Consider the following 27,503-nt stretch of genomic DNA (forward strand, 5'->3'; position numbering starts at 1 on the left):
ATATTCAGCCTGCACTGTATCCAAATTAACATGGCAGCGTTCATAACAAAAACAATACTTCACACTGTCTAGTAGAACAAGAAAAACGAGTCTTGCAGGCCAGCACATGATAAAAAAAGAAGGGTCCTGTCATTGTGCTTATTACACTCACTGTCTCCTTGATACTTGCTACTCCTATTTCACATTACCTGCCAACACATTCCTGTTCCTCCTTGTCAATTCCAGACCAACAATTCTCTGTTTTTTACATATTTTCCACCATTCATTGTGGCTTTCTATGAACAGCAACCAAATCCTATCCCAATTAATCTTACCCTTGCTATAACATTACCTACTTCCATTGAAACAGAGGCACACGAGGTGGTTAAGCCTTCATTTGCAAAAGCTCCATGCCTTTCTCCAAAATGCATAACTCTAATTCTGCAATGCTGAAATAATAGGTTCCAATACCAGCTCCTATGCTTACTTTACTGTAGGAACCATCTTCTGCTACCACCCTTCTCAAGTACCCTCAAAATCTCCTATCTTTTCCTTGACCTCCAGATAGATGTTTTTACCTGGGGACATCAACATCTGGATGGGCCAATGCTTTTTACGCCCACTAGAGAACCTATGGACTTCACCAGCTCCCGCGATCTCTGCATTTTGTACTCTGCACACTCAAGGGTCACTGCCTAGACCCAATGCACAAACAGGACATCAGAATTACACTATTAGACTCCTTTCACCTACTCAACTGTATTCACCTGATTTTATCTCTTGCTCCTCCCCTTCTCCGCCAACTTACTACCTTCGATAGAAAATCCACACCACTGCCTATTCTTTAATGTAAAAGAAACCACACTCTGAAAATATTCCAATAAATACTTTATGACAGAATAAAAATCATGTCCCCCTGAAACAGTGGTACATCTAATCGCAGGCTGATCAAAACATACTCACTTCAGAGACGAGTGAGTTGCGTCACATACCACGTTAGCGTGATATAATAACCCACCCATTCTCCCATTTCAAACTCAAGTTCACACTCAATGCTTCCTCTGTTTAGAGGCTTCCTATAACAGATAGGTCAATCTGACATTTGGACACCATATAACATAAGGCCATTATTATCATAATCTTACTCCACCATCAATCGGTTGTGCATTCCCGGAGCCTGCTCCTAACAAGGCAGACTCTTGTCCCCGATTTTTCTGTCATGTGCAGGTTTTCACAATGGACAACGACCTTCTAAGACTGTTTAAGACTCAAATATGAAAGGTAAGAAAGGGCACCTTCTTGCACAAAAACAATCCTGGGAGGCATATTCCTCTTTCTTTGTGTGCTGCAGAACGTCTACTCAGGGCAGAGTAATGCAACACAGCGATTTGCGCTTCGTTGCATTACTCCAGATTTTTTAAGCCACTCAGAGCCACCCAAAGTGGCTTTGCGTGGCTTCAAAAGTCAGACTTAGATGTTTGTGATATGCATGTACCACACTGCATAGTGCAGACTTGACACAACCCTGTCATACATATGCCACCTAATCCATTTTAGATGGCAAAATCTTAGACTATTAAAATGGGTTTGAAACTTAATACCAATTTGATATTTGAAGGAGACATGTTTTAGGTGTCTATTCACATACTGAACCGAATAGGTATGAGATGCATCAAAGTTTTGCAACTGAAATTCAGACACAACACATTTAAAAAGTACAGTCTCAATAGTTGGGAACCATGCACAAACGTGAAGGGGGGCCTCCTAGACCCTTTCCTCTTTGTGAATGTAAAACAGAAGTTTATTGAGGAGTATGTAGTGGTACAGGAAACCACTACCACCTCTCAAAGAGGTTTTAGAAAATGCATCCCCAATTTAAATGCAGACCAGTTTCTTTTTAAAAGTTTACTGTTTTTAAAGATGATCACAGACATAGTGATCTCCCGAAACTAGTAGGCCACTGTTCCTTTGATGGCCACCAGTCAGCGTAAGTCGCAAATTGTGACCTATCGCATTCAAGCTGTAGGTCAAATTAGGGCCCAGTTTGCAGGGCCAGCTTTAGGGCAGTGTGACTGGTGCAGCCGCACTGTCGCTGACTTGGAGGGGGGCACTGACCTCAGGGTGGGGCACTACTGTGTTAATATTTAAAAGTACCTGCTGCAGAGTTCCTTGGGCATCCAGCTTTCAGGCAGCAATACAAATGTCAAGATAACTTGAGCTTATTGTTCTTGCTAGAGAGAGAAATCGGAGTTTTGTCTAGGGGCAGTTTTGACTCACCATACAGTATTGTAGAGGGTTAATATGCCTGCTGAAAAGAACAGATTTGTATTTTGTGTTTACAGCTGAGTGAATTTGTAGAGGCAGTCTTTACCAGCGCTTTAAAAAAAGAGAAATGCATGTGAAAGAGCGCCTATGGAGAAGTGAGGGGCACTTTTGATGAGAGATAGTAAGGAAATCTGAGAAAGCCATGGATGGGGAGGGGAACCAAGAAAGATTGTCACACCGGGCGTCACCAGTGCTAAAGCCGGCCCTGCCAGTCTGAATCATAATGTTATGAACTGCCCTAGTAGTACATTAGTACATAGTTTGGTTTGGAAATTCAATTCTGGTTGCAAACATACTGGTCACAAATTGCAACCGTTTTTGTGATCAGTAGTTAGTACATCTGGCCCTTAATTAATTTTTATACAATCCTGTTTTTTTAGCTCTAGATGGTTCCTCTATGCTCCAACCCATTTGCATTTTCAATCTCCACAGACACACTAGCAAAGCTGGTACTTCCCCTCTAAGAAGATAAAACGGAGTTGTACCAATGACAGAATGGCAACTGTTTCTGTAAGCTCATAGTCTTTCTCTCATCATATTGATCCAAGAAAAAGGTAAGCTAGCTTTACATTTTCTTTATGATCAAATTGAATTGAGTATCATACAATGCTACAGTGTCATTTTTGATGGTTATTTGTTCAAAAACTCTTTCTTGCCTTCTGATAGGGATACAATCAGGTGCAGCCGGTGCAGGTAAGACCGGTGTGGCAGGGCTGAATTAAGAAAACCACTTACCACTTTATTTATTTTTTATTTGATTTTCCCTATTCTGTCATCTGTTGACTTCCACCCCACCCCCTGCTCCGCCCCATCGGTCTTACCTGCACCGGCCGTGCCTGGATTCAACTCCATTGTGCATGATTGGGGTTGCAGAAAAACTCTTCTTAACTGAACACATTCAACAATTCTATTCCATTCAGGGGTTTTATTTGGTCCATTGCTATCCGAAGGTGTCCCAACACTAGAAAAGCACAAGGTATCAACTTACCGGAAGAGCTAACTTAAATAAAGTCAGGTTTTCGAGGCCTTGCGAAAAAGGAGAACAAGAATTCCAATTCAGATTTATTTGTAGTGGTTTCAACAAATGTTTACTTCAATTAGATTGACAAACTATGAATACTAGAATACATCTAATAGTGTGGGTAAGATATGGTCTTATAATATCAAAATAGGATTTCCTTCACGCATATTGTGGCCATCAAACAGGGAACATTGGTAATGAACATGTGTTGCCATTTTGATCACTAGCAGCACAACTTTTGCAAAATCGGCCTCATTTGTCAGCTTTCCAGTCCATTCCAGGGTACTGAAAAAATGTTCTTATTAGAGTCTACAGTTCAGTCATGTCCATGTCTCCTTGGCGACTGCTCATCAGAACGACCTTGGCCATACCCTCTGGGGGAATACACTCATCACTCCTCATTAAAATATTTTCTCATACAATCATTTTATATGCCATTAGTCAAAAGGATCGCAGTTGACCTGGCAAAGGTGTTGCTGGAGGCCATCCATTAAACAAATATTTCTTTACCAGTTTCAAAGTTTCATCTTGCTTAATCACATCCATTCCTCCATGTTACTCCTCAGAAAGCTGGATCCACAGCTTAATTTACAGCAGCAATGACTTCCACTTCATCTTCCTCTAGAAATCCATATATAATTCACAACAAGAATAAACAATGAAACGCATACAAAGAAATACACAGGAGAGAGTTGTAAAACAATATAAAGTGAGACGTTGGCACTACTTCATTTAGTAAAGTAAATAGTTGTTAATTGCAGGACCTAATTAATGCATACACATTTTACTTATATTCATGATTAAAATCATTGGGTTACTTTTTTTATAAACGTTTTTGGGAGAGTTGGCAGTGGTAATCTCGAGCACTGCCTACTCCTCCGTGCAGTTTTTTTTACATCTGCAAAGAAGGAGGGGGTCTCATGTTGACTTCTTCCCTTTTGTAAATGGCTTTTACATCAAAACTCGGAAGTAGGTTTTTAAGGTTTTGCAACCAGATTTCAAAGCACTGGCACATTTAATGCCATGTTGGTATTTGGAAGGGGCAACTATAAGATGCCCTTCCTGGCAGTGAATCGGTTTGGTTGGTGGTCACGATCCCATTATAGGATTGCCTGCCTCAACGACCGAACCGCTGCCAACGGACCGAAGCTCCCTAGCGGGAGATTTCCTGTGTTTGCTGCTGCTGCCGCTACTCCTCGCCGGACCCGCTCCGCGGGTCCCGCTTCGCGGACAGCAGCGGCCATTCAAGTTCTTCAAGGGGTGCTCCTGATTGGCGAAGGTCACAACCGGCAGGGCTGCGAGCTTGCAGCGGGGGACTCCAAGGACCAGGAGCCCCCGCGCGCCCGTCTTCACTGGGCTGCTCTCCCTGCCGGCCCCACCCCCAACCAGCACAGCTAAAGCAGCGTCGTGCTTTTCCTTCAGTGGATTGCCTGCCTCAACGACCGAACCGCTGCCAACGGACCGAAGCTCCCTAGCGGGAGATTTCCTGTGTTTGCTGCTGCTGCCGCTACTCCTCGCCGGACCCGCTCCGCGGGTCCCGCTTCGCGGACAGCAGCGGCCATTCAAGTTCTTCAAGGGGTGCTCCTGATTGGCGAAGGTCACAACCGGCAGGGCTGCGAGCTTGCAGCGGGGGACTCCAAGGACCAGGAGCCCCCGCGCGCCCGTCTTCACCTGGGCTGCTCTCCCTGCCTGCCCCACCCCCTCGACCGCCAATCACACTTCTATAAAGGGAATCCATCATCTCGGCTGCGCGGGAGCGCGCGGGAGGGCGCCGGGAGAAGCCCGGGACAAGGGCGGGACCGTCTGTGGCCGTCCGGGGCCGCAGGAGGCCGGGCAGGGCCCATCCCTTAACATTTTATAGTTAATATTTGATCCCACGGTACAGGCAAGGCCCGTGAGTAACGGATTGACATAACTTTGCCGGATTGCTGAAATTTTTTAGATTTTATTAATTTTTTATCTTTATTAGTGTACCTTGAGATCTCTTGTCTTGTTAATAATGTCTAAAAAAACTGTTGCCTCAGTTGCCCCTGCTGCATTGAAAACTCTTGATTCCTTTCTCGTACATGTGGTTAAAAAAATTAACAACGATAGAAGGGAATCTTTGGGCTTAAGTCAATCACCAATTATGCCCCCACTAAGCCCTGACCGAAGTACACCTACCATTGATACCCCATTGCCCGACCTCACTACCGCTACCTCTGTTGCTGACTTAATCAATCTGGAAGCTGATGTTGGAAATTCTGTTTTGTTAGCTGACCAGTCATTGAATAATGTGCCAGAACCAGAGCAGCAGCAAAATACCGTTGTGGAGATTCCCTCATCTTCTCCCCCTTTTACACGTCCCGTGAGAAATTGCAGGAAAGCCCAAGCTAAAAGGGGGGGAAAACAGGCAGGAAAGAAGAAGGCTAATTTACCCCCTGCCCACAAAGGGATTGATGTGGAGTGCGATGACGAGGATGAGCGTAGACATACCATTGATGATGATCTATTTAACAGACTAGCAGACATGATAGATATAAAAATTCAAACCATCATCAAACCTCTTATTGGGAAGATCGACAGATTGACAACTGAAATAAAAAAGATGGGAGGGTTGCAAAGTAAGTTGGCAGACGATCTAGAGAACTTTGTTAATGAAATTTGTAAACCCATGGTTGCCACAGAGGAAGATCCGGGTGCCGCCTCTGGCACTATGGATTTACAACAACAGCCCATCTTGGATGGCCAACCGCTACCATCTGTGCCTACCATTGATGTATTAAGTGAGGTCCCTATGTCCCAACCTATGGCTCAACCTATGGCACCCGTCTCTTTGTACCCAGGGGATGACTCATCTCAATTTATCCTGGAAGCCTCCCCATTAGTCCTAGTTTTGGCGAATGTACCTGCTCTATCCCAGGATCAAAGGGAATCTGCCCAAGGCCTTAAGGATAAAGCCTTACACTGGCTTACTAACAACATGCGTATGGCAGACCAGGGGGCAGATCAGTTAGCCGGCGATATTGTCACGGCAAGGAGGGTCCCATGGATCGGGAGCAAGACTAAGAAATTTAATGGGGATTGCGTTATATTAAATTTTGCTAGCGCTGAAGTACTCCCCAATATTCTTGCACACATTCTTCCACCGCAACGCAGAACCGGCTCTATTATCCCTCTTACCCTGAAATTCTTTTATACTGAGACTCAGTTGGCGACCTTCACTAATATTCCTAGGCCTAGAAGGAATGATAGAACTGCTTATTGGGGCGGGGAAACTAGGCCCCGATTTAATAATATCCATTCCCGTCCCCTGAGTAGTCATGGGTTAGGGCGAACCAACCTCCTGCATGGGCCAATGGCCAGAACACCTGGGCCACTTTGGCACAACACATATAGGTGGGGTCCACACACCCCTGGTTATGCTAACAGAGGCCAGGGCAGTGGGTTTATGCCGAGATATGGGAATGATTATCCGTTAATGCGACCCAATACCCCCCAGTACATTCGGAACCCGGTAGTGAATGGATGGGGTCAGGCGCCCACCCCTCCTGATTGGGGTCTGGCAATAGGTAATAGATATGGGGTCCTGTCAGGATTAAACGACTGTGACTGACTTATAGAGGCTACAAGCCAGGGCAAAGAGGATATGGTTCAACAACCGGATGCTTTGCCGGCCTTAGGTCCAGTCGCTGCGACGCCTAGAGAATCGTGTAGGCTAGTAAGCTGGAATATTGCGGGGCTAAATGGTAAACGTGAGGACAAATCCTGGTCAAGCTTTGTATTGGGCCATCACATCATAGCCCTCCAAGAAACGTGGGACACCTCAGACAGCTTGTGCTGGGACGGTTTCATCAGTTTTACCAAAGCCGCGGTCCACAGCCGTGTGGGAAGGGCCAAAGGTGGTCTTTTATTCTTGTTTTCACTAGACCTGAAGGGCAGATGGAGGCAAATCGATACTGATTCCCCTAATATTCTGTTGGTCGAAAGAACGATTAAAAGCACTAGCAGGACTATTTTTATCAATTTTTATAATTCAGGCAATAGTGAGCATAGAGGTCATAACATCAAGGATTTGGCTAGGATTTTAACTACGGTCAGTCAGAACAAATCGCTTGATACAGATTATATTTTATTAGGTGATTTTAACATCCATCCGTGTAACCAAAATTGTAGGAGAAGTAGCCCTGACGGGGATGATGGGCCCGAGGAAACTCATTTTGAACATTCCCCTGAGGGAGAGGAATTAGAGGATTTTTTAGCCAATTTCGACTTGTACGAACCAGATGGTGGAACCAGAGAGCCAACCTTTATTGGCACCTCACAGGGGACCATTATAGACTATATATTTGTATCCCTAAGCACCCTTACACAGGTTATGGTCTACTCCACCATACAATCACACCATAGTGATCATAATCCTGTAGTGTTAAAAGTGGCGTGGGGAGGCAATTTTGGACCATCCCCATTGGAAACCATCTCCCATCCATTAAGGACTACCAGGCAAGGAAGATGTCTGAAATGGGCTAAAGTGGTCCCAGAGAAATTTTTGGCCAAAAACTTTCCAAAGATCAGGGGTAGGGTCGAGGTTTGCCTAAATCCCGGTGTACAGGGCCCAGAAATTGTAGAGGCTTTTGAGGCTATCTGCACGCAGGTATCACAGGATCTTTTGGTACAGACCAAAAACGCAACTATAGGCAACAAGCGCTGGTTCGACTCAGCTTGCTCCAAAGCACACAGATTATTAATGACAGCTTTAAAAAACACCCCAAGGCATAATAATGAGATTACTAGACTCAGGAAAGCCTACAAACTAGCATTAAAAAAACGAAAGGATATCATTAAACATGAAGCCTGGGAAGATCTCCTTTCGGCGGCAGTCCTGAAGAATAGTAAAAAGTTCTGGGAGATCATTAAACAGCCTTTTTTCTCGGATGACGACAATGATATTATGGATTGCGTTATTCCTGATGAAAAATGGTTATCTCATTTTAAAAATGTCTATGGGGATACTGCTGATGTAATTACTGACGTTTTGCCGACAAGATCAGCTATTTGTTCTATTATTTTTAGCCGAGATGAGGTGGAGAAAGCCATCAAGTCCACTACAAAGCATAAGGCACCTGGCCCTGACGGTGTGCCCGCTGACTTTTTTATGCACTCCCCAAGACTGTGGGCTGAAGTTCTTACGAACGTGTTTAATGCAGTGAATGGAAGTCCTGTACCTGCTTCATGGAACATTTCCACAATTGTCCCAATTTTTAAAAAAGGTCAACGAGATAACCCAGGCTGTTACAGGCCCATATCCCTTTTAGCTTCGTCTGTTAAAATCTTAGGCAGAGTCCTCCTATCTAGGCTAAGGGCGAATGTTGCGGACTGTGGTGGACTGTCCGAAATTCAGTATGGATTTAGAGAAAAAAAGGGTACCATCGAACAGTGCATTAATTTACATCTGTTAATCTCTAAATATACCATAGCCAAGGAGGGGACTTTATATCTCGCATTCATGGACCTCTCCTCGGCCTTCGACTTGGTCAATAGGACTAAGCTGTGGTCAATCTTGTTGAAGATCGGCATAGACGAAGCTTTGGTCACCTTTATGTCCTCCTTGCACCAAGAACTTTTTTCGAGTGTAAGAGTGACTAACGAAGGTAGGTGTACCGCTCTCTTTAGATCCCTAAGGGGTGTGAGGCAGGGCTGTATCTTGGCCCCCTTGCTGTTCACCATCTACATTAATGGCCTGGGGGTATATCTGGAGGGGCAGGAAGCTGACGTCCCGCGTGCAGGAGTTGCCAAGATCCCGGCGCTCTTGTACGCGGATGACGCAGTGTTGATTGCACGCACGGGAGTTGGTCTCCAGCGCCTATTAAATGCCTTTGGCACGTTTATGGATCAATTAGACCTTAAAATAAACGTAGCCAAGTCACACACTATGGTGGTGGGTGCTGAGAGCCGTAGGAAGAAAACTAAAACATTTACTTGTAGGGGGGACTTGGTCTCTAGGGTAACTACATTTCCCTATTTAGGCATCTTGTTTGACCAGCATGGGACTTGGGGACCACAGGTTAGAGCGAAGAAGCTGGCTGTTACTCGGTCATCTCTAGCAATCCTGAGTTTCGCTGCTAGGCTAGGAGCTAGGCCTATGGAAGCAATTATAAAAATTTACAATAGCAAATCCGTGGCAATCGCTCTTTATGGCTCGGCATTATGGGGATACGTAAATGTGGAGTCAATACAGAGAGCGGAGAACGGATTTATCAGAGCCTTGCTATCTGTACCCCAGTCTACTCCGACGTATTCCATTCATAAAGAAGTCGGCCTTCAGTTCCTTTCGGATAAACTGCGTCTGGCCCCTCTGATTCTATGGTTAAAACTATGGATGAATGAGGAACTCCCACTAAATCAAAAGATTTTGGCTGATGTCCTGTCCCTTGACAGATCTAATAAAATCCCTTGGCTGGCGTATCTTGCAAAAGCCTTTGCTGATATAGGTCGTCCGGAGCTTTTTACTTCCCCGGAGTCCATTAGGAACCAAGATCTTGAACTGGTTAAAAAGTCTTTTTTAGAAAGGATGGAGATGTGTCGTGAAGAGCGCGAGTTAGCCAAACCGGCAGTGAGGGACCACTGTTTGTTGCTTATATCACCCTCACTTGAACCCTATCTTGGTTATGTTACACGTCCTTTTCATAGGTTTCTTTTAACAAAATTTAGATTTAATTTGTTGCATTATCATTTAGGCACTTACCAACATTGGCAGAAACCAGAATCAGCTGCGCCCTGCAGTTGTGAAAATTTCTCAGTGCAGGACACAATGCACTTCGTCATGTTTTGTGGTTTATATATAGAGCCCAGGAAGAAATTCTTGATACCAATTCTCAAGGAGGCTGGCTTCACACAGGTGAGGCCGGCTTTGCTCTATTTACAGCTATTATCTAACCCTAACATTACTTATCGCGTTGCTAAATTTTTGGTAGCTGCCTCAGGGGCAAAAACTGCATGTCATGACTTGTCCTAAAGGTTATAATTGTTAAGCATATTTTTCTTTTTAAAATGTTTTTTTCTTGTAAATTTTAATATGTTGTTGGATATCTGTATCATGTATTATAGGATGAATTTTGTATGGAATGTATTTTAGTGTTCATTTCTTTGTATGGTTTTTAAAAAAAAAACCGAATAAAGATAAATTGACTGACTGAGTCAGTAAACAATTTTTTTTTTAGGGTTGATAGGTTTAACTATTATATATATATGTGAGACTATAGTAATGTAAATAGTTTAGGGTAGGAGAGATTCCAGGAAACAGAGATGGTATAATCATAAATGATTCTATAGATGAGGTCACTGTTTGGACAGCACTTGAAAAAGCTGCAGTTCAATCAAAATTAAATTAATGTTCTAGTGATTGTAATGGAAGGGAAATCAGTGATGCATTTGCTATTAAATATATCAACATTATAATATTGTAGAAAAAGAAAACCTGATCAACTTGTATTATGTAATGTCTCAATGGAAACAGTTTACCCTACCAATTTAAGGATTACAGGCAAATAGTTAGAAAGAAGGCGGGACAGGACTATCTCACCAACTCCGAATCCTGTTATGCCCCTCTGTCACAGCTTGCTTTCCGACATTTTGGTTGGGGGAGATATTGGGCATGCCTGTAATTGGGACAGTGGGTAATGGTTAATAGATAGGATTCCTGTTTTACACAAAAACAAATAGGTAGGATTACCTGGTCCAAATCTTATCCGCTTCTACCTAGACTGCTGATTGCCAGCTGGGCAGACAGAATGCAGGGTATAAATACCAGTCTGAGGACCAAGGGGCAGGACAACACTTTGTCATCTTTCTTTCCTGATCAAATGAAAGTCTTGCTTTAACACCTTCCATCTTGATCCACTGTGAGACAATTGAACTTGCAGCAACAAATGAATATCAATGGGTTCAGTGAGACTTGGGACAGCAGGTGAACCTTGCCCTCAACTTCTCTGACTATAGGCGGGAGTTGAATTAAAAGAGGTCTCTCACTTAACATTCCGAAATGATCTCAGTGGTCACACCTGTTATACTCACATGGACATTTCTACTTGTGCAAAATCAGTCAGAGTTTCTAAGTGTGCTAATATATACAACACTTGTGTCATGCACTTACATTTATACATTAGAGGGGCTATTCACAAACTGCATTTTGACGTATGTTTAGTAGTACTACAATAGTAATGCTAACGTACTATAAAATACTAAAACGTAAGTGTGGAGGTTCCAACTCCTCTTCTTCTATTTTATTCTGTGCAGAGATCTCTGCCCAACTGCGGAGCCTCCATACACGTAAGTAGTATATGTTTGATTGGTAAATGTTGGAGGGGAGAGAGGAGTGACTGGAAAATTGGTAATACTTATGACCAAAGAAGAAGGGGTTAGGGAAGAATACAGAGTGGTTTAGGGAGTATTAGGGATGGATTTAGGGAAGGATGTGCGCCCAGCTCTAAACCGTAAGCCTATTGCTATCCACAAACTGCAGGCAAAAAAGGGACCCAAAACAGTGGTAAATTACTCCTGATCAGAGCTGGAATAAGTCCAGCACCACACATGGCCAACCAATGGTACTGCAACACCATTCCTTAAGAAAATAATGGAGGTACGGCTTTAAATAAAACCCCATAGGAAATAATGTTCAAATAAATAAAAATATTTAAAATGGTAAAAACATAAATAGATGTAATTTAACATTAGAAATACCTAAAAATAATACATATTTATTTAATTATAAAATATTTAAAACCCCTTTTTAATTTAAAAACGAATGTAACATTAATTTTATTGAAAAGTTATTACATTACTTTTAGTTATTCTTTACATCTCTTTTAATAATTATTGCTGCATAATAAAGAAGTATTTTTTTCTCATTGCATGGAGATTTATTTTTTAATTTATTCTTGAACAAAATCATTTTGATTTAATTTAATATATTTAAATTATTCAAACATTATTTACATATTTTATTTAAAATTAAGTTACTAGTGCTGTAGTAGAGGTGTGGCGCAGCGGCCAGGGCGACTGACGCCGGACGCTGGGGATCACAGTTCGATCTCCAGCTCCGGCGGCAGGGGTCTGCCCAGCACCAGGTGACTCTGGGCAATAGCTTGCTTAATCTTCCCGACGCCCCCCAGCGCTTTACAAATACTGGATTTACTTTTTTTTTTCATTATTCATGTTATATTTAATTTTGTATACTTACATTAATTACATATATAATTTGAAATTGTGTTATTAGTGCTGTAGCATTTTTCTGTTTATTCTAATTTTAAAATAAGTATATCAAATTAATTTATAATAATGTTTAATATAAAAAATACGTTTACAGTTTTTGGGGGGTCAAATAAACTTTTTTGCTTTTTCCTATACTCTACCATCGAGAGAGACTCTGTAGGACAGCACATCACTATTAACATCATTCAGTGTAATACCTATGGAAGGACATTGCACTGTCAGTGAGTAGTCATGGGCACACTACTGTAAACAAAATAAGTAATAGTGAAGCATACAGCTTTCTAACATGTCATTGAGCAATCAGAAAAGGATTGGGTTAGAAGTGAGGGACTGGAGGACAAGCATAAATACTACTTTGTGAAATGTGCTTCCAAGGCCAAGTCAGTTCAGAGTGTGGGCAATAAAATGAATAATAGTGTTCAGACTACCATCAGGGTTAAAGTGTTATGTTTTTGAATCTTAAACAGCACAAAATTATAAAGGTGCAAATTAATACAGGTTGTCACTTGGTGATGAGCCCCTCCTTTGCTATCACAGGATTGTTTAAATACATCTCATTTATTAATGTGTCAGCATGTTATACTTTATAACAGCACATGGCTATGTTTGAAGGTATTTAGTTGAAGGTATTTAGGAAAGATATTGTGAGGCAAGGGAGTAACCAGAAAATGAAAATACCCCCCACTTCAAACCAAAGCTCTCATGGCACTAAACAAACAAGGCAAGTCATCACAACCCTCCCCGAGTCTCTTCCAACCATGTATCTATCCATTTAACCCTCCATTCACCTGCTGATATCCACAATGCCACCTTTATATTATGTCATCCATTCAATCTTTTATCTATCACTCAGTCTTTCAACATTCCGTCTGTCCACCCATCCATATCCAAACATATGCTTCCTACTCCAAGCCCATACATCCTTTCACTACATCCATCCTTGCACTCCATCCATTCGTCCTCCCTTTTACTCTTCTATCCATCCACCCTTTCACTCATCCACCCAATCGTCATGCTTTCACTCATCCTTCCACCCAACCACTCATCCAGCCATCCATTTAACCTTTAATTCATCCATTCATCCACTCACTCATCCATCCATGCTTTTGCTCATCTCTCCATCCATCACCCTCCCTTTTACTCATCCTTCCATTCCTTCAATCATCCATCCATTCTTTCACTCATCCATCCAGCCATCCTTTAATCCTTCCATCCACCCTCACTTTCACTCATCCATCCACCCTTCAATTCATCCGTCCTTTCACTCATCTATCCACATATTCACTCATCCACCTTTTTGTTCATCAATCCACCCTTTCACTCATTCATCCACCTTTCACACCATCCATCTGTCCATCCTCCCTTTCACTCATCCCATCCATCGACCATCTCTTTCACTCAGCCATCCATGCTTTCACTCTCTCATCCATCCACCCTTTCACTCAGCCATCCAATATTTCATTTGTCCATCCATCCTTTTATCCATCCGTCCACCCTTTCATTATGGCATCTATTATTTCACTCATCCATCCTTTCATCCATCATTTAAGGCATTCATTCATCCATCCATCCATCTACCCATCAACCATCCTTTCACTCACCCATCCATCCATCCTTTCACTCACACATTCATCCTCTCACTCCCTTACTCCCCTTTGTCTGTCAAGCTGCAGGCAGAAGTGGCCTATCAACAACTTTACCCTACTGTAGCTTCTAAAGTTGGGGGCTTGCGTCATCCAAACATCTACCCTTTCGTCCATCCATTCATCCATCCATCCATTTGTTCATCCATCTCTCCACCTTTCACTTCACCCATCTATTATTTCTCATCATCCATCCACACTTCCACTAATCCATCTATTCACCCGTTCATCCATCCACCCTCCTTTCATTTATGTATCCAAACTTTTGCTTATCCATCCATCCACACTTTCTTCCATCCATCCATTCATCCACCCTCCCTTTCATTCATCCATACATTCAACCTTACATCCACCCCTCCATCGACCCTCCCAACCCTTTCTTTAATTCATCCATTCATTCACGTATCCATCATCCACATTTTTATTCATCCAGCCAATCCCCTTTCACTCATCCATGTATTCACTCATCCATCCTTACATTAATCCTTTCACTCTTTCATTCATCCATCCATCCACCCACCCACCCACCCTTTAATTCATACACCTTTACATCAGTCATTTCACTCACTCAACCAATCAACCACCCACCCACTACCCACCCTTATACATTAATTAGAACTTTTTTCCTGCTGCCGAACTCCAGTCAAAAGAGGTCTATCACGATCTCCACCCCTGAGCAGGGTGGGGTGGGGCTGAAATGTGAGGAGGGTTCGCTGATGAGGAAATGGCAGTGTCTATATGATTGCGTCATAAAATGTACTTTACTGACCTCACGAGAGCCCAGGAGTAAGGACAATTTTTGTCTTGATGCCTTATCATTACCAAGGGTCCCAGTAATTCCTGTGGCAGGGGATCAAACAAGGAAGTCAATTTTTGGGGCAGAACACGTGGAATTGACTGTTTTAGTTCCAATTTCCGTATGTTTTTCCAAGGCGTTTCTCATGGGGATTTCGGCTGCTTTTAGCTGCCAAATCTCAACGAGAAACGCCACAATTTAGAATCAAAATAGGGCAAGTAACTTTGATTACTGGCCTTTCTGGATTATCGGCTGTAATCGTAATGTCTGTCTAGTCACGGGTGTACATGTTTTACCCTGTGCAGGCACATTTATCTAATTACATGCACTAAGGTATTGAAATGTAATCCAGCTGCTGTGCAAACATATAACAAATGTATAGGGTTTGAATAGGTGTTAACGAATTCTTTTGTAGAAAACGCATTTTCCTCCCTGTCATCATTTTCAAAAATCCCTGTCAGTAATATCAACTCATTGATCACAAAATGATTCCGGGGATTAAAGAATCAAGATGTTACAGAATCCGCTTAAAATGAAATTAGATTTGTTTGACTTTAACTATTCCCTAATCTGCCTCTGGGCAGCACAAGTGATTTGTGTCAGCCGTTATTGCATTACACTTTAATTTTGTTCCATGTGCAGGATTATATAAAAGAGTATTGGATTGCACTCAGCATGGATTAGCCGCACACTGTTAGAGCTGCCAAGGACCAAATGGATTTCCTTTTATGATTTATATTTTTATTGCTGTTCGTCCCTTGTTTCCAATTCCCATTTTCTGTCTGTTTGCCAGCCTTGAGATCCTCTTCAGAGCCACATAAAGCAGAGACAGACATTTGTTTATTGCTCATGTGTACATGCAATCTCCTTTGAGTTTTAAAGGTACAAACAAGTATAAACTTCTGTTGACCACCAATATGCGAATCCCGAAATGTACGTTTGTCATGGTTAAAATGCTGATTTAAGATTTGTTCATGAAATGTGTTCACGGAGAAAGTGCACTATCCCCTCACTACTGTTATGAATTTAAATAAGTGCACATTAAATATGGGAAGAGAAAAATGATTGAGAACTAGCCTTGAGCAAAGTAGAACAACGTAACACAACTCCCAGATGGCAAGGGAGCTAAGTTGCAAATGGAATAAAATGACATTCTCCTCTCTTTCACCCTCTTTCCCCTGAATTTTCAGACTGGTTGGAGCAGCCCAAATGGATACAGCCAGGGGCAGGTAAGAACGGGCCGGGGGCATTGGTTTAGGACAGTCGCAGCCTTTATTAATCACGGGGGTGCGGGGTAGCGCGGGGAGGGTCGCGTGGGCAGGAGGGCAGTTAGTTTAATAATTAAAAAAAAATCGTACCTGTCCGCAGGCCGTGTCCCCTGTTTTCTCAGCAGCCGTGGCCGGCAGTGGGAGTAAATGCAGGGCGGTGACGTGGGGAAGGGGAGGGGCAGGGTTGGGGGTAGTAATGTATGGATTACGGAGTTTTACAGGTAAGTAAACATTTAAATAAATAAAACGAATTTCGTTGAGTACACTGCATCCCAAAATGCGATGCAATCCCTCTGGGATTCTGCGGTGTCAGAAGCACGCATCGGAAGGCGTGCTCATTCCTGGGGCCGTGTCGGGCCATTTAAACTTGCACGGAGCGGATTGCGTGTGCACTGTGCTGGTTTCTCCTGGCTGCCGGCTTCACTCCTGCACAACGTGGTATTCGGGGATCAGTTACTGCTCATTGCCAACTGAAGGAGAAGAAATGTTTACTACAACATGGTCTACAGGAGCTAAGAGTACCAGGCAGCCTCCCTCCCTCCTGTAAGCCAATCACAATGCTGCAATGGCAGTGTTGTGATTGGTGGAGACAACTCCCAGCCAGGGGCTTATGGGGATGCCATTTTCTCCATTTAGGCTGAATTGCGGCCTGCATGGAGAAAGGGCAGAGTGCGCAGGAATGGTTTTGGCGGCCCAAGAGGGCCAAATAAACAGTCATTGCGCTCTCAGGAGTGGGCACACCGCTCCTTCCCTGCTCACAGAGCAGCTCCGCCCACTCACCCGCCCACCCACAACCAAACCCTTCTGCTTTCTCGCAGTGCGAGTAGCAGAAACATAAAATGGTAGTTACTACCATTATATGTTTCTGCTTCTCGTACTGCAACAAGGCAGTGGGACGACGCTCCTCCGCCTTAGTGGAGGAGCCGCCCCTAGTTTAGGAGCATGCTGGGATAAGGTGCCCCTCTTTCTCTATGGAACTTTGATCCTGGTGACTGGCACTGAGCTAGAGAAAGGTGTTTTCTGGGAAAGTGACAGATTGAAGATAAAATTGCAGGAGGGTGTTCCCTACATGAACCCTCCACCCATGGACGGATTGGTTCATGCTGGTGGGGGATATATGACGGTACCACGCGTACTTTTACAACGCGTACCGTTACAACGCTACTTTTACCACGCAAGTCGTTACAACGACTTGCGTGGAGGGGCGCTGGATAGTAAATTTTTTAATTTACTATTCCAACTCCAGTCCCCGTGGACTCTAGGGAAAGGAGTTGGATAGTAAATTAATCTATTTACTATCCTGGAGCGCCCCCCAGCGCAAGTCGTGGTAACGACTTGCGTGGTAAAAGTAGCGTGGTAACGGTACCGCGTTGTAAAAAATGCGTGGTTACCGTTGTATACCCCGGTGGGGGGTGGTACAGAGGTAATAAAAGTGCCCAAGGGCCGTGCCTTGTGGCCAATTAAGTAACAAACTGAGTAAGGGTCTTTTGTAATACCACTCCTTCAGGTACCAGTGAGGCCTAACTGCACACAACCCAACAACTGGTGATGAGGGGGTCGAGTCCCATTGCCCCACCTCATTCTCCTACCTGGTCTGCCGGCGATGTAGCTGCCTCTGCCACATTGTCGCAGCTCTCAGGGATAGCTTCTTCAGTGCCTCGCCTGGCAGCCGGTCTGCACCCTGTGGGCCTTCATCTCCTGGCGCCTGTCATGGGCAGCCTACCATGACTGCTGCATTGACCCACCTTCAGGTGGAAGGGATGCTACCTCCTGCTGTCTCGGGCAGCCTTCTGTGGCCCTCGCCCATCCTTCACGCAGTGAGGGAATTTGCCTTGTGCTGCACCCTGAGCATCGCGCTCCTACCGCCTCTTCAGGACTCCTCCCGCTGAGATTTCCGATCATCCTGGGGAGGCGTCCCCACACCTGGGGCCATGTTGGCTGCTCGCAAGGTAAGCCAATTTGATCATGGAGGCCTAAATCATATGCAAATAACTCCCTGTTACCAAGTGGGAGGTTTCATCAAGATGCTGTCTCGGCCTGACACAGTGCTCCAAGCGCTCCACTGCCCTGATATTGCCACCTGCTCCTGCACATTTACCTACATCACTGTACTATTCTTCTCTTTGATCTTCCTCTCATTATTATTCCGTTCTGGCTGAAATTGTGATAGGGGGCAAAGCACACTGGAATCCCTATTTGTATTTACTAGAGTGCCGTCATCAGCAGACATAAACAGAAGTAATGGTTCTGTTGGGTAAACACAATGATTTGTACTAGGTGTATTATACCTTACAAAAAAATATCATTTAAATATACAAGCAACACACAACAAAAATATTTTTATCTCAACAAATGTTTTTACTTTGTATTAATATAAATTCGAGATCATAAAAACGTCTGTCAGTGACGAAAACCACATATACGGCGAGAAACTGACAATAGTGTACATGTAGTGACTAATAGTGATAAGTGACAGAAGTGCTGTACACAGGTGACACAGATGACATATAAAAAAAGGAAACACTTGGTTTTGCTAGTCCAGACTAAGTTGCATAAATCCCAGCAGTGCTTGTTATTCTATTGTTTAAGTCTGGGAAATTGCGTGGACTAGTTCATGGTAACAACGTTGACGTTTCGATCCTTGACAGATGTGCAAAGGATAATGCATCAGAAGTGTGTCTTCATCAGGACAGGGGGGAATGACAGCTAATGACTGTTGGTTCTAGTATATGAGCGTTCAAGTTGCATCAATTTTCAAGGAGGTGTCAGCCGACCCCTCCGGTATGCTTCCAGGGTTAGATATCTGTGTATATCAGAAATCTTGTCTTCACCAACCGGTGGAATAACTTAAGGGAGCCGCCAAAGCGATCAATTAATTGTGATCTGATGTAACAGACCTCCTCGAGCATCAGGATCAGCTTATTGTTCTGAGCAGACAAGCTGGTGCACAGCTCAAGAGAAACACTTACCCCTCAGTGAAATAGCAGCAACTGGTACCCACCATGACTACTGTATCTCCTATTGAGCCATCCATGGTTGATGGGCCGCTAAATGGAAAGAATGGGTGGAGCACCTGGAAACATATTTTGCAGTGGTGGCTTTACAAAATGACAGATGATGCCCTATGCTTCTGCACTTGGGGAGTGCAGCTCTACACAAGTTAGGGAAGTCCATCGTGGAGGCAGGACCTCTATACGCTTATGGTACTTTGAAACGAGCAATGACTGTTTATTTCAAACCACTGGTGAACCCAGACTATGAATGTTTCTTACTGCATCAAGCAAGACAACTGCCCGATGAGTTGGTGGATGCTTTCTATGCCCGTCTCAAAGATCTGGCAAGCACCTGCACGCTACCCGATAAAAACAATGAAGTACAGACAAAATTCACTCTGGGGTGCTTCTTGGTAAAGCAGAGAGAAAGCATTCTTCAGGTCCTAGGAATGCCTATGGCGTATATGCTAATGAAGGGAAGGTCAAAGGAACTGTCCAAAATATGAGCAGCACACATGAAAGCCGTGTTACACCTACATATAAAAACAGAACCTGTCAATGCTGTCTTTGCCAGAATTCCTGACAAGAAGGAAACACACACCAAGCCAATCCCGTGCCCAAAACATGCTATGGGTTTGGTGGGCCCTACTTGCATCAAGGACCTTGCCCAGCCTAGGGGAAGAGGTGCTCGGCATGCAATAAATGGAACCTCTTTACAAAAGTATGCTGCTCCCTCACCCAGAAGGGACAGAGGACCAAAGCCGTCAATACTCTACAAACTGTTAAAGTTATTGAGAATGAGGAAGACATGGATGATGAAGATGTTGAAGGAGCAGTCCATTTCATCCATGCCATGCAACCAGACAAACGTCCTAGAAAGCGCATCCCAAGTGCAGTGTACTCGTCGCAGGGCACCAGGTACAAGTGTTAATTGTCACTGGGACATCCATTAAAATCATGACACAGTCCAAGATGCAGACACTTCCCATACAACCCACACTGCGCCCCACTTCGACAGAGGTATTTTCACATGGTTCCACAACTCCACTCCCGCTGGCAGGAGTGTTCACAGCAGAGATTGCTCATGAAACTTATACCACTCGTGCCAAGGTGTGTGTCACGAAAGGTGGATCAGGGATGCTACTGAGTTGCTGAAATGAAGCTTTCTGCTTTTGCCTTCAGCATGCATCAGGAGAGTGTGGAGGGCCTGCTGACAGAATTCACACATCTGTTTGAGGTGATAGGATGCCTCACAGATCGCATGATATATATTCATGTTGACAACTCAGTCCAACCTGTTGCACTGAAACACCTCTGGGTCACCTTGCATCTGAGGCTGTAGGTGGAGGAAGAGTTGACGACATAGGAACAAGCCGACATCATTGAGCGAGTGGATAGTCCGACTCCATGGGTGTTCCCCATTATGGTGGTGTGAAAACCCAAACAGTCAGAAGAGGTCTGGAAATGCTTTGACATGAGACTTCCTAGCCAAGCCATTAAGAGAGAACGTCATTTGACATCCACAGTTGACGATATTGTGGCACAAGTGAGCGGCTCCCAGTGGTTCCCCAAGATGGACTTGCGGGTTGGATATCACCAGCTACTACTGGACCTGGAGTCAAGGGCCATCACAATGTTCTCCACTCAATTGGGTTTCAGGAGGTACCAACATCTTAGCTTTGAAGTGTTGAGCTCAAATGAAGTCTTTCAAGATAACATAAGCAGTGTGTTGGCTGGCCTTGAAGGAGTCCTCAATGTCAGTGATGACATTCAAGTACATACCCCCATGCTGGAAGAACATCTGAACGCCTAAGAGCCATGTTCCAGCACCTGAGAGACAATGGTTTCACACTCCATCAAGAAAAATACACTGTTCTTCAGAAAGAAATAGCGTTTTTTGGATACTGATTCTCCCAGACTGGAGTATTGCCAGATCCAGTCAAAGTACAGGCTATCTAATCAGCACCCACTACTGTCACAGGGGTGAGAAGTTTCTTAGGCATGGTCACATACTGTGGACGTTTTATTCAAAATATGACTGACCTTGCCACCCCTTTGGGAGAGCTGACGAAGACCAACACGATCTGTAAATGGGGGCCTGATCAGGAAGAGGCCTTCCAAGCTACAAAGCAAGCATTATCAGCTGACACCACCCTGGTGTCCTGCCCGGGAATCTAAACTGTCAGAGGATGCAAGTCCCATTGCCTTTGAGATGTGCCACCACAAAGACAAAGCAACGGAGACTGGGCTCCAGTGGTGTACACCAGCTGTGCACTGACTGACACGGAACAACGTTATTCCCACATCGAAAAAGAAGCTATCGTGGTCACTGGGGCTATCGATATTTTCATTTCTACCTCTGTTGTAGGTCACACGGATCATAAGCCTTTGATCCTGTTGTTTATGGGGCTATCTTTAAAACCTCCACTGAGAATTGAGAAATGGATCTTACAATTACAAGAAAACCAATTCACTGTGGTCAGTCGCCCGGTGACCCAGAATGCTGCTGATTTTCTATTGAGGCATACCAGGCCAGCTACTGAAAAAGAAGAATCATACGCTGATCAGGTGGAGAAGTACGTTAGGCTGGTCTTGGAATGTTCTAGACCGCTACCCATTTCTTTACAGGAGATCATGAAGGCCACAGCTGATGATGAGCGTATTCAATTGGCCATCTCCGTGGTGACCACAAGAAAGTGGTGTCTTGGCCAGCAAGAGATCCTGTAGAATAGAGGAAGCAAGGGTAGTGTTATATTCTCTCAACACCGTGTGCTCAGATCTGGCCGTGTCGCACAAAGGCTGTCTTATGAGAGGTTTTCAGCTGGTGATCCCCGGGGCTCTACAACGTGTGGTGGATCTTGCTCATCAGGCCCATCAAGGAATTGTCAAGACAAAGTCTCGATTGCGATGTAAGGTTTGGTTTCCAAATCTAGAAATGATTTTGTAACAAAATGTTCATCAGTGCCTTTTTTGCCAAGTGTCGGTCTGGCAGAACCACTGGCTCCAATTATCACTGAAGATATTCCACCATTCCCGTGGCACAGAGCGAGTGCCGATTTTGGAAGGCCCCCTGATGGGAGACAGATGTTGGTCATCGTAGATGACTTTTCAAAGTATACAGAAGTGGAAGACATGGAGGCAGCGTCTGCCAGTCTAACTATTCCCCCATTGGAAAAAATCATGACCACTCACGGGCTGTTGAAAGAGCTGCATACCGATAATGGCCCTCCATTCACCAGTCATGAATTTACAGAATTCTTGCAGCTCAGATGCATTCATCATTGAAAGATCACACTCTGTTGGCCACAAGCTGAAGTAGAAGCAGAACATTTTATGCACACCTTAAATAAGTTGCTTTGGACCACCCTGGCTCATGGACAAAATATGCAAAATGCTCTGTATGCTTTTCTCAGAGTATTCAGTCTTGCACCCCACTCGACAACCTAAGTCAGCCCTCCCTCTGAGTCAATCGACCTGTGGGTGATATTATCCCACAAGTGGACAAACCATCCAACATTCAGAAGCAAGAGGCTGAGAAGTTAAAACAGCGACAGTCACGAAATGACCACATGTCCCAGGTCAGCTGAGCCAAGTACAGGACCATCATGGTTGGGGGCTTGGTAATCGTTAAGAACAGTCGTCCCTGGAGTAAATTCCTTCTCCCTTTTGATGTTGATCCCTGGCGAGTGCACTTAGTAAAAGCGACAATGATCATCACTCAGAAGGCGGGAGAAACCGTTACAAGGAATGGATCCTTTTTCAAACACTATCAATCTTCTGTGAGCCAGCCTTTGAAAGATCTCTCTACAACTTTAGGAGTGAAGCAGGGAACTATGATGACCGGCTCAATATTGACCCTTTTCCGACTCAGGCATTCAAGTCAACCATCTCCACTCCAACTGTGGATGGGTCTCTAGAGGCTGGTAGTTGTCCGTCCATGGAATCGAGTCCTGATGAACAGTCAGATTTTTGTCCCCATCCACAACTGACCAGAAAGAGATGAACCAAGCAATGAAGACCTTCCTCACGGAAGGGAAAGGTACCATCTCAGACTGTCCTATGAGATCTTCTTGTCTCAAGGACTTTGTGTTGACTGGAAGTATGGTAGAATATGATGGTTTTTTCTTTATGGTTCTCTCTCTCTCTTTTTCTCTCTATCTCTCATTGTTCACTATTTGGCTTTTTTGTGTTTTCTGATACTTCTTCTTGCTGAAGATATTACAATGATGATCACTGGTAATCGTCAATATTGTTGAAGCTTGTTCGATAAAAGGAGGAATGTTATATTGGTGGTTGAACACAATGTCTGCCCAGGCAAGAGGGGTGTTCCTGACATGAACTTCCACCAATGGATGGAATGGTTTATTTCAGTGGGGAGAGGTACATAGGTAATAAAAGTGCCAGGGAGTCACACCTCGTGGCTCATTAAGTGACAAACAGAGTAAGGGTTGGCTGTAACAACACCCCTTGAGATACCAGTGAGGCCTAACTGCACACAACAATATGCTTATATAGGAGGCCTGGTAGGAGGAGGAACTGGGCTGGAGCAGGCCTCAAAGGGAAGCAGCAAGTGCTGTGTTTGCTGCCGTTATGGCTTGTCGCCCCCATGTTTTAGGCCTAAAGGTAATGGTGGATTATAGATGGTAGTGGTTGGGAGGCATGCCATGGCCCTCTTATCTGAAAAGAGTGCACCAGTTTGAGAGGCCATATGAGCCACAAGGGGCTGCAGGGCCTAGAACAATAAGTAGATGCTGCTTTCAGCAGTCTCTGACAATTTTTTTTTTTGTGGCTCACTGAGGCAGAGTATAGGTTGGGCGGGGCTAGGATGGAGTTGTATGTGGACACATGCTGGCAGCCTGCCCCAGAGGAGGTGTGCCTCAGTGTCAGCAAGGGTGGCTGCAGTTCCCGTCAGGCGCAACACTGGGGAACCGGAGAACAGTGATGGCATTGATGACACAATTTTTTCATTTTGTCAACAACAAAAAAAAAAATTTAAATTAAAAGTGCACAAGTCCATGGTAAATAGCATACATGTTTTGAATGCAATTTTTGCAGTGGGCAATCATACTTAGGCATAGCATGCATACAAAATAATATTAATGTACTTATTTAAGCTAGCTTAACTATTGCTGCCATACTAACTAACAGCAATCTATGCATTAGCATTGAAAGGCCTGTTTTCCATGTAAAACTGTTCTTTAGCATAAAATGGTACTCTCTTTTACTAGAAAAGCTGTTACTTTACAGAAGCCATTTGTTAGTCAGTAAAAAGGCATTTGTTACGTAATACACAACTGATAGAGAGCTTCCCGTCGTAAGGGGAGGAGATGACATGAAGTTTGACTCATGGAAAGAACTGCAAGCTGCGGATGAAGTATGTTTTCAAGGATTTATTTATGTGGTCTTTTGTAAAAGTTTGAGAAACTAGGTAGATTACCTGCTCCCAGGGTTTTCCAATATCCTACTGGACATGGGGAATGTAACATATGTTTCAATGTGGTATTTGTAACTTTATATTACTGTGCATTCCTACATTAGTTTGACACTTTCTGGAGCGCTTTTCCTTGAGTTTCTTGAGACCACATCTCTCTTCATAAGGAATTGTCATTTGAGCCCTATTCCTTTGCAAAGGATGTCTGCTGATTTATCGCTGAGAATACTTTCCAGTGTAATATATTCTTTTTTCATTTGAAGTGCTGGGCGTTTTTGCATATGCTCTCATCCAAACTCTTTATTGGGTTTCTGAACTCGCACCTTAGTTCACTCATATTTTAAGTTAGATTAGGGAAATTCCTTTATGGAGCATTCATGTTGCATTATCTCTATTTTGACTATAATATCGACTGATGGATTATTTGAACTTGTAATTATGATGGCTATAGAGTGATATTTACTAAATAAAATCATTATACATTTATTAGAATTGTTAATTAACCCTTTAACTTACATCAACACTCTTATTTGATTAGTGTGGAGCCCCAAATGGACTTCACTGTTCACGGTGTTTGATGTTTAATAGTGCTCCTTTTTGTTTCTCCTTGTCAACGAAAAAAGGTCCATTCGACTAGTGGAAGGGGTAATTAATGAAGGCTGGGCAGCAAAGATCCCCTCTGCTTCAAGTGATAGCGAGAGAATGGTCTATGTCACAGGAGGGCAAGGAGCTGAAATAAATTGCCCAATTTTAGAATTTGCCTAGGTCCATTAAGTCCAAATCCTGAACTTGAGGACTGAAGGAGTTTGTTGTTCCAAAGCTGCTTGTAGTTGGTGAGGTGTGATAATTAATAGTGATGTGCATCTCAATTGTCTTTGTTGAACTAATGTTATTGTATTGAAATGCTGTGTCTTTATGTCTTAGTAAAGTTTAATGTTTAAAATGTTTTATACAGTGCTCGTTCACCAATTGGCTTCATGGCGCTGAATCTAAGAGGTGCTAGTCCTGAATCGGTAACAGTTATTCGTAGGCCTGGGTGTACAGCCAGGTTTAGAGAGATTTCCTGAATTTCAGTAAATCGGAACTCGACCTGCTTTCCAAGGGGATGGAATTCCACAATCTAGGCGCTAACATTGCAAATCTACTTCCCCCTTGTCACTTCAGCTTAAAGGTAGGGACTGCCAGAAGTTGGAGGTGAGCCGAGCGAAGGTTACGAGAGGGAGAGTACTGTGCGATCAGACTGTCTATAAATCCAGGACCCTTGCCTTGCAGGGACTTAAATACCAGACAACCAACCTTGAAGGTGCAACGTTGAGGAATGGGAAGCCAATGCAGCTTCCTAAGAAGGGGAGAGGCATGATGCCACCTAGGTTGATGATAAATCAGTCTGGCTGCTTGGTTCTGAACCATCTGTAACCGTTTTGTGAGCCCAAGGTGTAGGCCCAGGCAGATTGCATTGGAGTAATCTAGGTGGGATAGAACCATGGCTGTCATGACCTGAGTCAGAGCCGCTTGGTTAAATAACCTGCTTATTTTTCTAATCCTACGCAGCTGTAAAAAGCAGGAAGAGATCACTAAGCCTACATGAGTTTTCAGAGATAGATCTTTAGATATTGTAACACCAAGGCTCTTGGCCAATGCAAATGGGATAGGAGAGGGTCCTAATTCGATTGGCCAATAGTGTAGGCCCCAGAAATTCTGGCTCCCACCTGTCAGGACCAGTTCAGTCTTCCCTGGATTTCATTTGAGATGATTACAATCCATCCAGTGAGAGATAAACCGCATCGTGGACTGGAAATGAGAGACAGATTGGGGCGAGTTGTCAATTGTAAAGAGCAGTTGTAGGTCATCAGCATAGTTGAAAATGACCACTTTCCTTTCCTTCAGAGACCTGATCAGTGGGAGAAGGTAGAGATTGAACAAGTGTGCGAAAAGCGAGGAGCCCTGTTGCACCCCACTTGTGGATTTTAGTTTGGGGGCCATAAATTGGCCCAGACGGACTGCCTGGGAACAGTTTTCCAGAAAAGAGCAGATCCAGTCAAGAGCTGTGCCCTGAATGCCAGCATCCCTGACACGGTCCCCGAAGATCTCGTGGTCGACCGTGTCAAAGGCGGCAGATAGGTCTAACAACACCAGGGCCTGGGGAGTGCCTCTATCGGCCTTCTCCCGAAAGGGAGTCCAGTACAGCTGTAATTACTGACTCTGTAGAATGGGCAGGGCAAAAATCCGTTTGTTGTGGGTCGAGCACATTTGTTTGTTCCATATGGTTGGACAGACTTTTTGCCACATGGGCCTCTAATACCTTGGCCAGGTACGGGAGCAAGGAAATGGGGTGGTAATTTGATAGCGTCTGAAGGTCCACTCCAGATTTCTTCAGGAGGGAAATCACAACTGCCTCTTTGAAGGCCTTAGGTATGCAGCCTTAGGATAAGGAGTTGTTCAGGAGAGCAAGGGCTGGGCCCAGGAGGGCAGTAAAGATTTATTTTAAGATGTGTGGAGGGCAGCAGTCCATGGAGGAACCAGATCTAACTTTGGACAGCAGGGTGTGAAAAGTCTGAACATCGATAGCCAGAAAGCATTCAAGGGAACAAGGGTTCCTGAACCTGGAAGAAGTGTTGTCCCGAGTCGTGTGTTTGGGGATACTGTTTTTAATAGAGGATATTTTTTCAATGAAAAAATTATTCAGTGATTCACAAATAGCTTGGGAGGGAGTGGGCCTAATTAAGACTCTATCGGGATTGGATAATTTGTCGACAATTGTAAAGATTTCCTTGGTTTGGTTATTAGTGGTTAGGGTT

General features: G+C 43.9%; 1 protein-coding gene across 19 annotated transcripts in view; it reads left to right on the forward strand.

Annotated features, from left to right (window-relative positions):
- Positions 1 to 27,503, forward strand: part of LOC144819585 (uncharacterized) — a 211,414-nt gene that overhangs the window by 104,337 nt on the left and 79,574 nt on the right. For 9 of the 19 annotated variants that reach the window (XR_013607460.1, XR_013607464.1, XR_013607463.1 and 6 more), the window contains 3 exons: positions 2,737 to 2,858; positions 11,600 to 11,632; positions 16,204 to 16,242. Coding sequence is in view for 5 of the 19 variants with exons in the window: in XM_078677415.1 (XP_078533541.1) it covers positions 16,223 to 16,242 (20 nt within the window). In the remaining 14 variants the exon portion in view is untranslated. The remainder of the gene's footprint in view (positions 1 to 2,736; positions 2,859 to 11,599; positions 11,633 to 16,203; positions 16,243 to 27,503) is intronic. The other 10 variants (XR_013607462.1, XR_013607465.1, XR_013607461.1 and 7 more) reach the window with 3 other exon arrangements.

Source organism: Lissotriton helveticus, chromosome 2_1, assembly GCF_964261635.1.
Source record: "Lissotriton helveticus chromosome 2_1, aLisHel1.1, whole genome shotgun sequence".
NCBI classification, from domain to species: domain Eukaryota; kingdom Metazoa; phylum Chordata; class Amphibia; order Caudata; family Salamandridae; genus Lissotriton; species Lissotriton helveticus.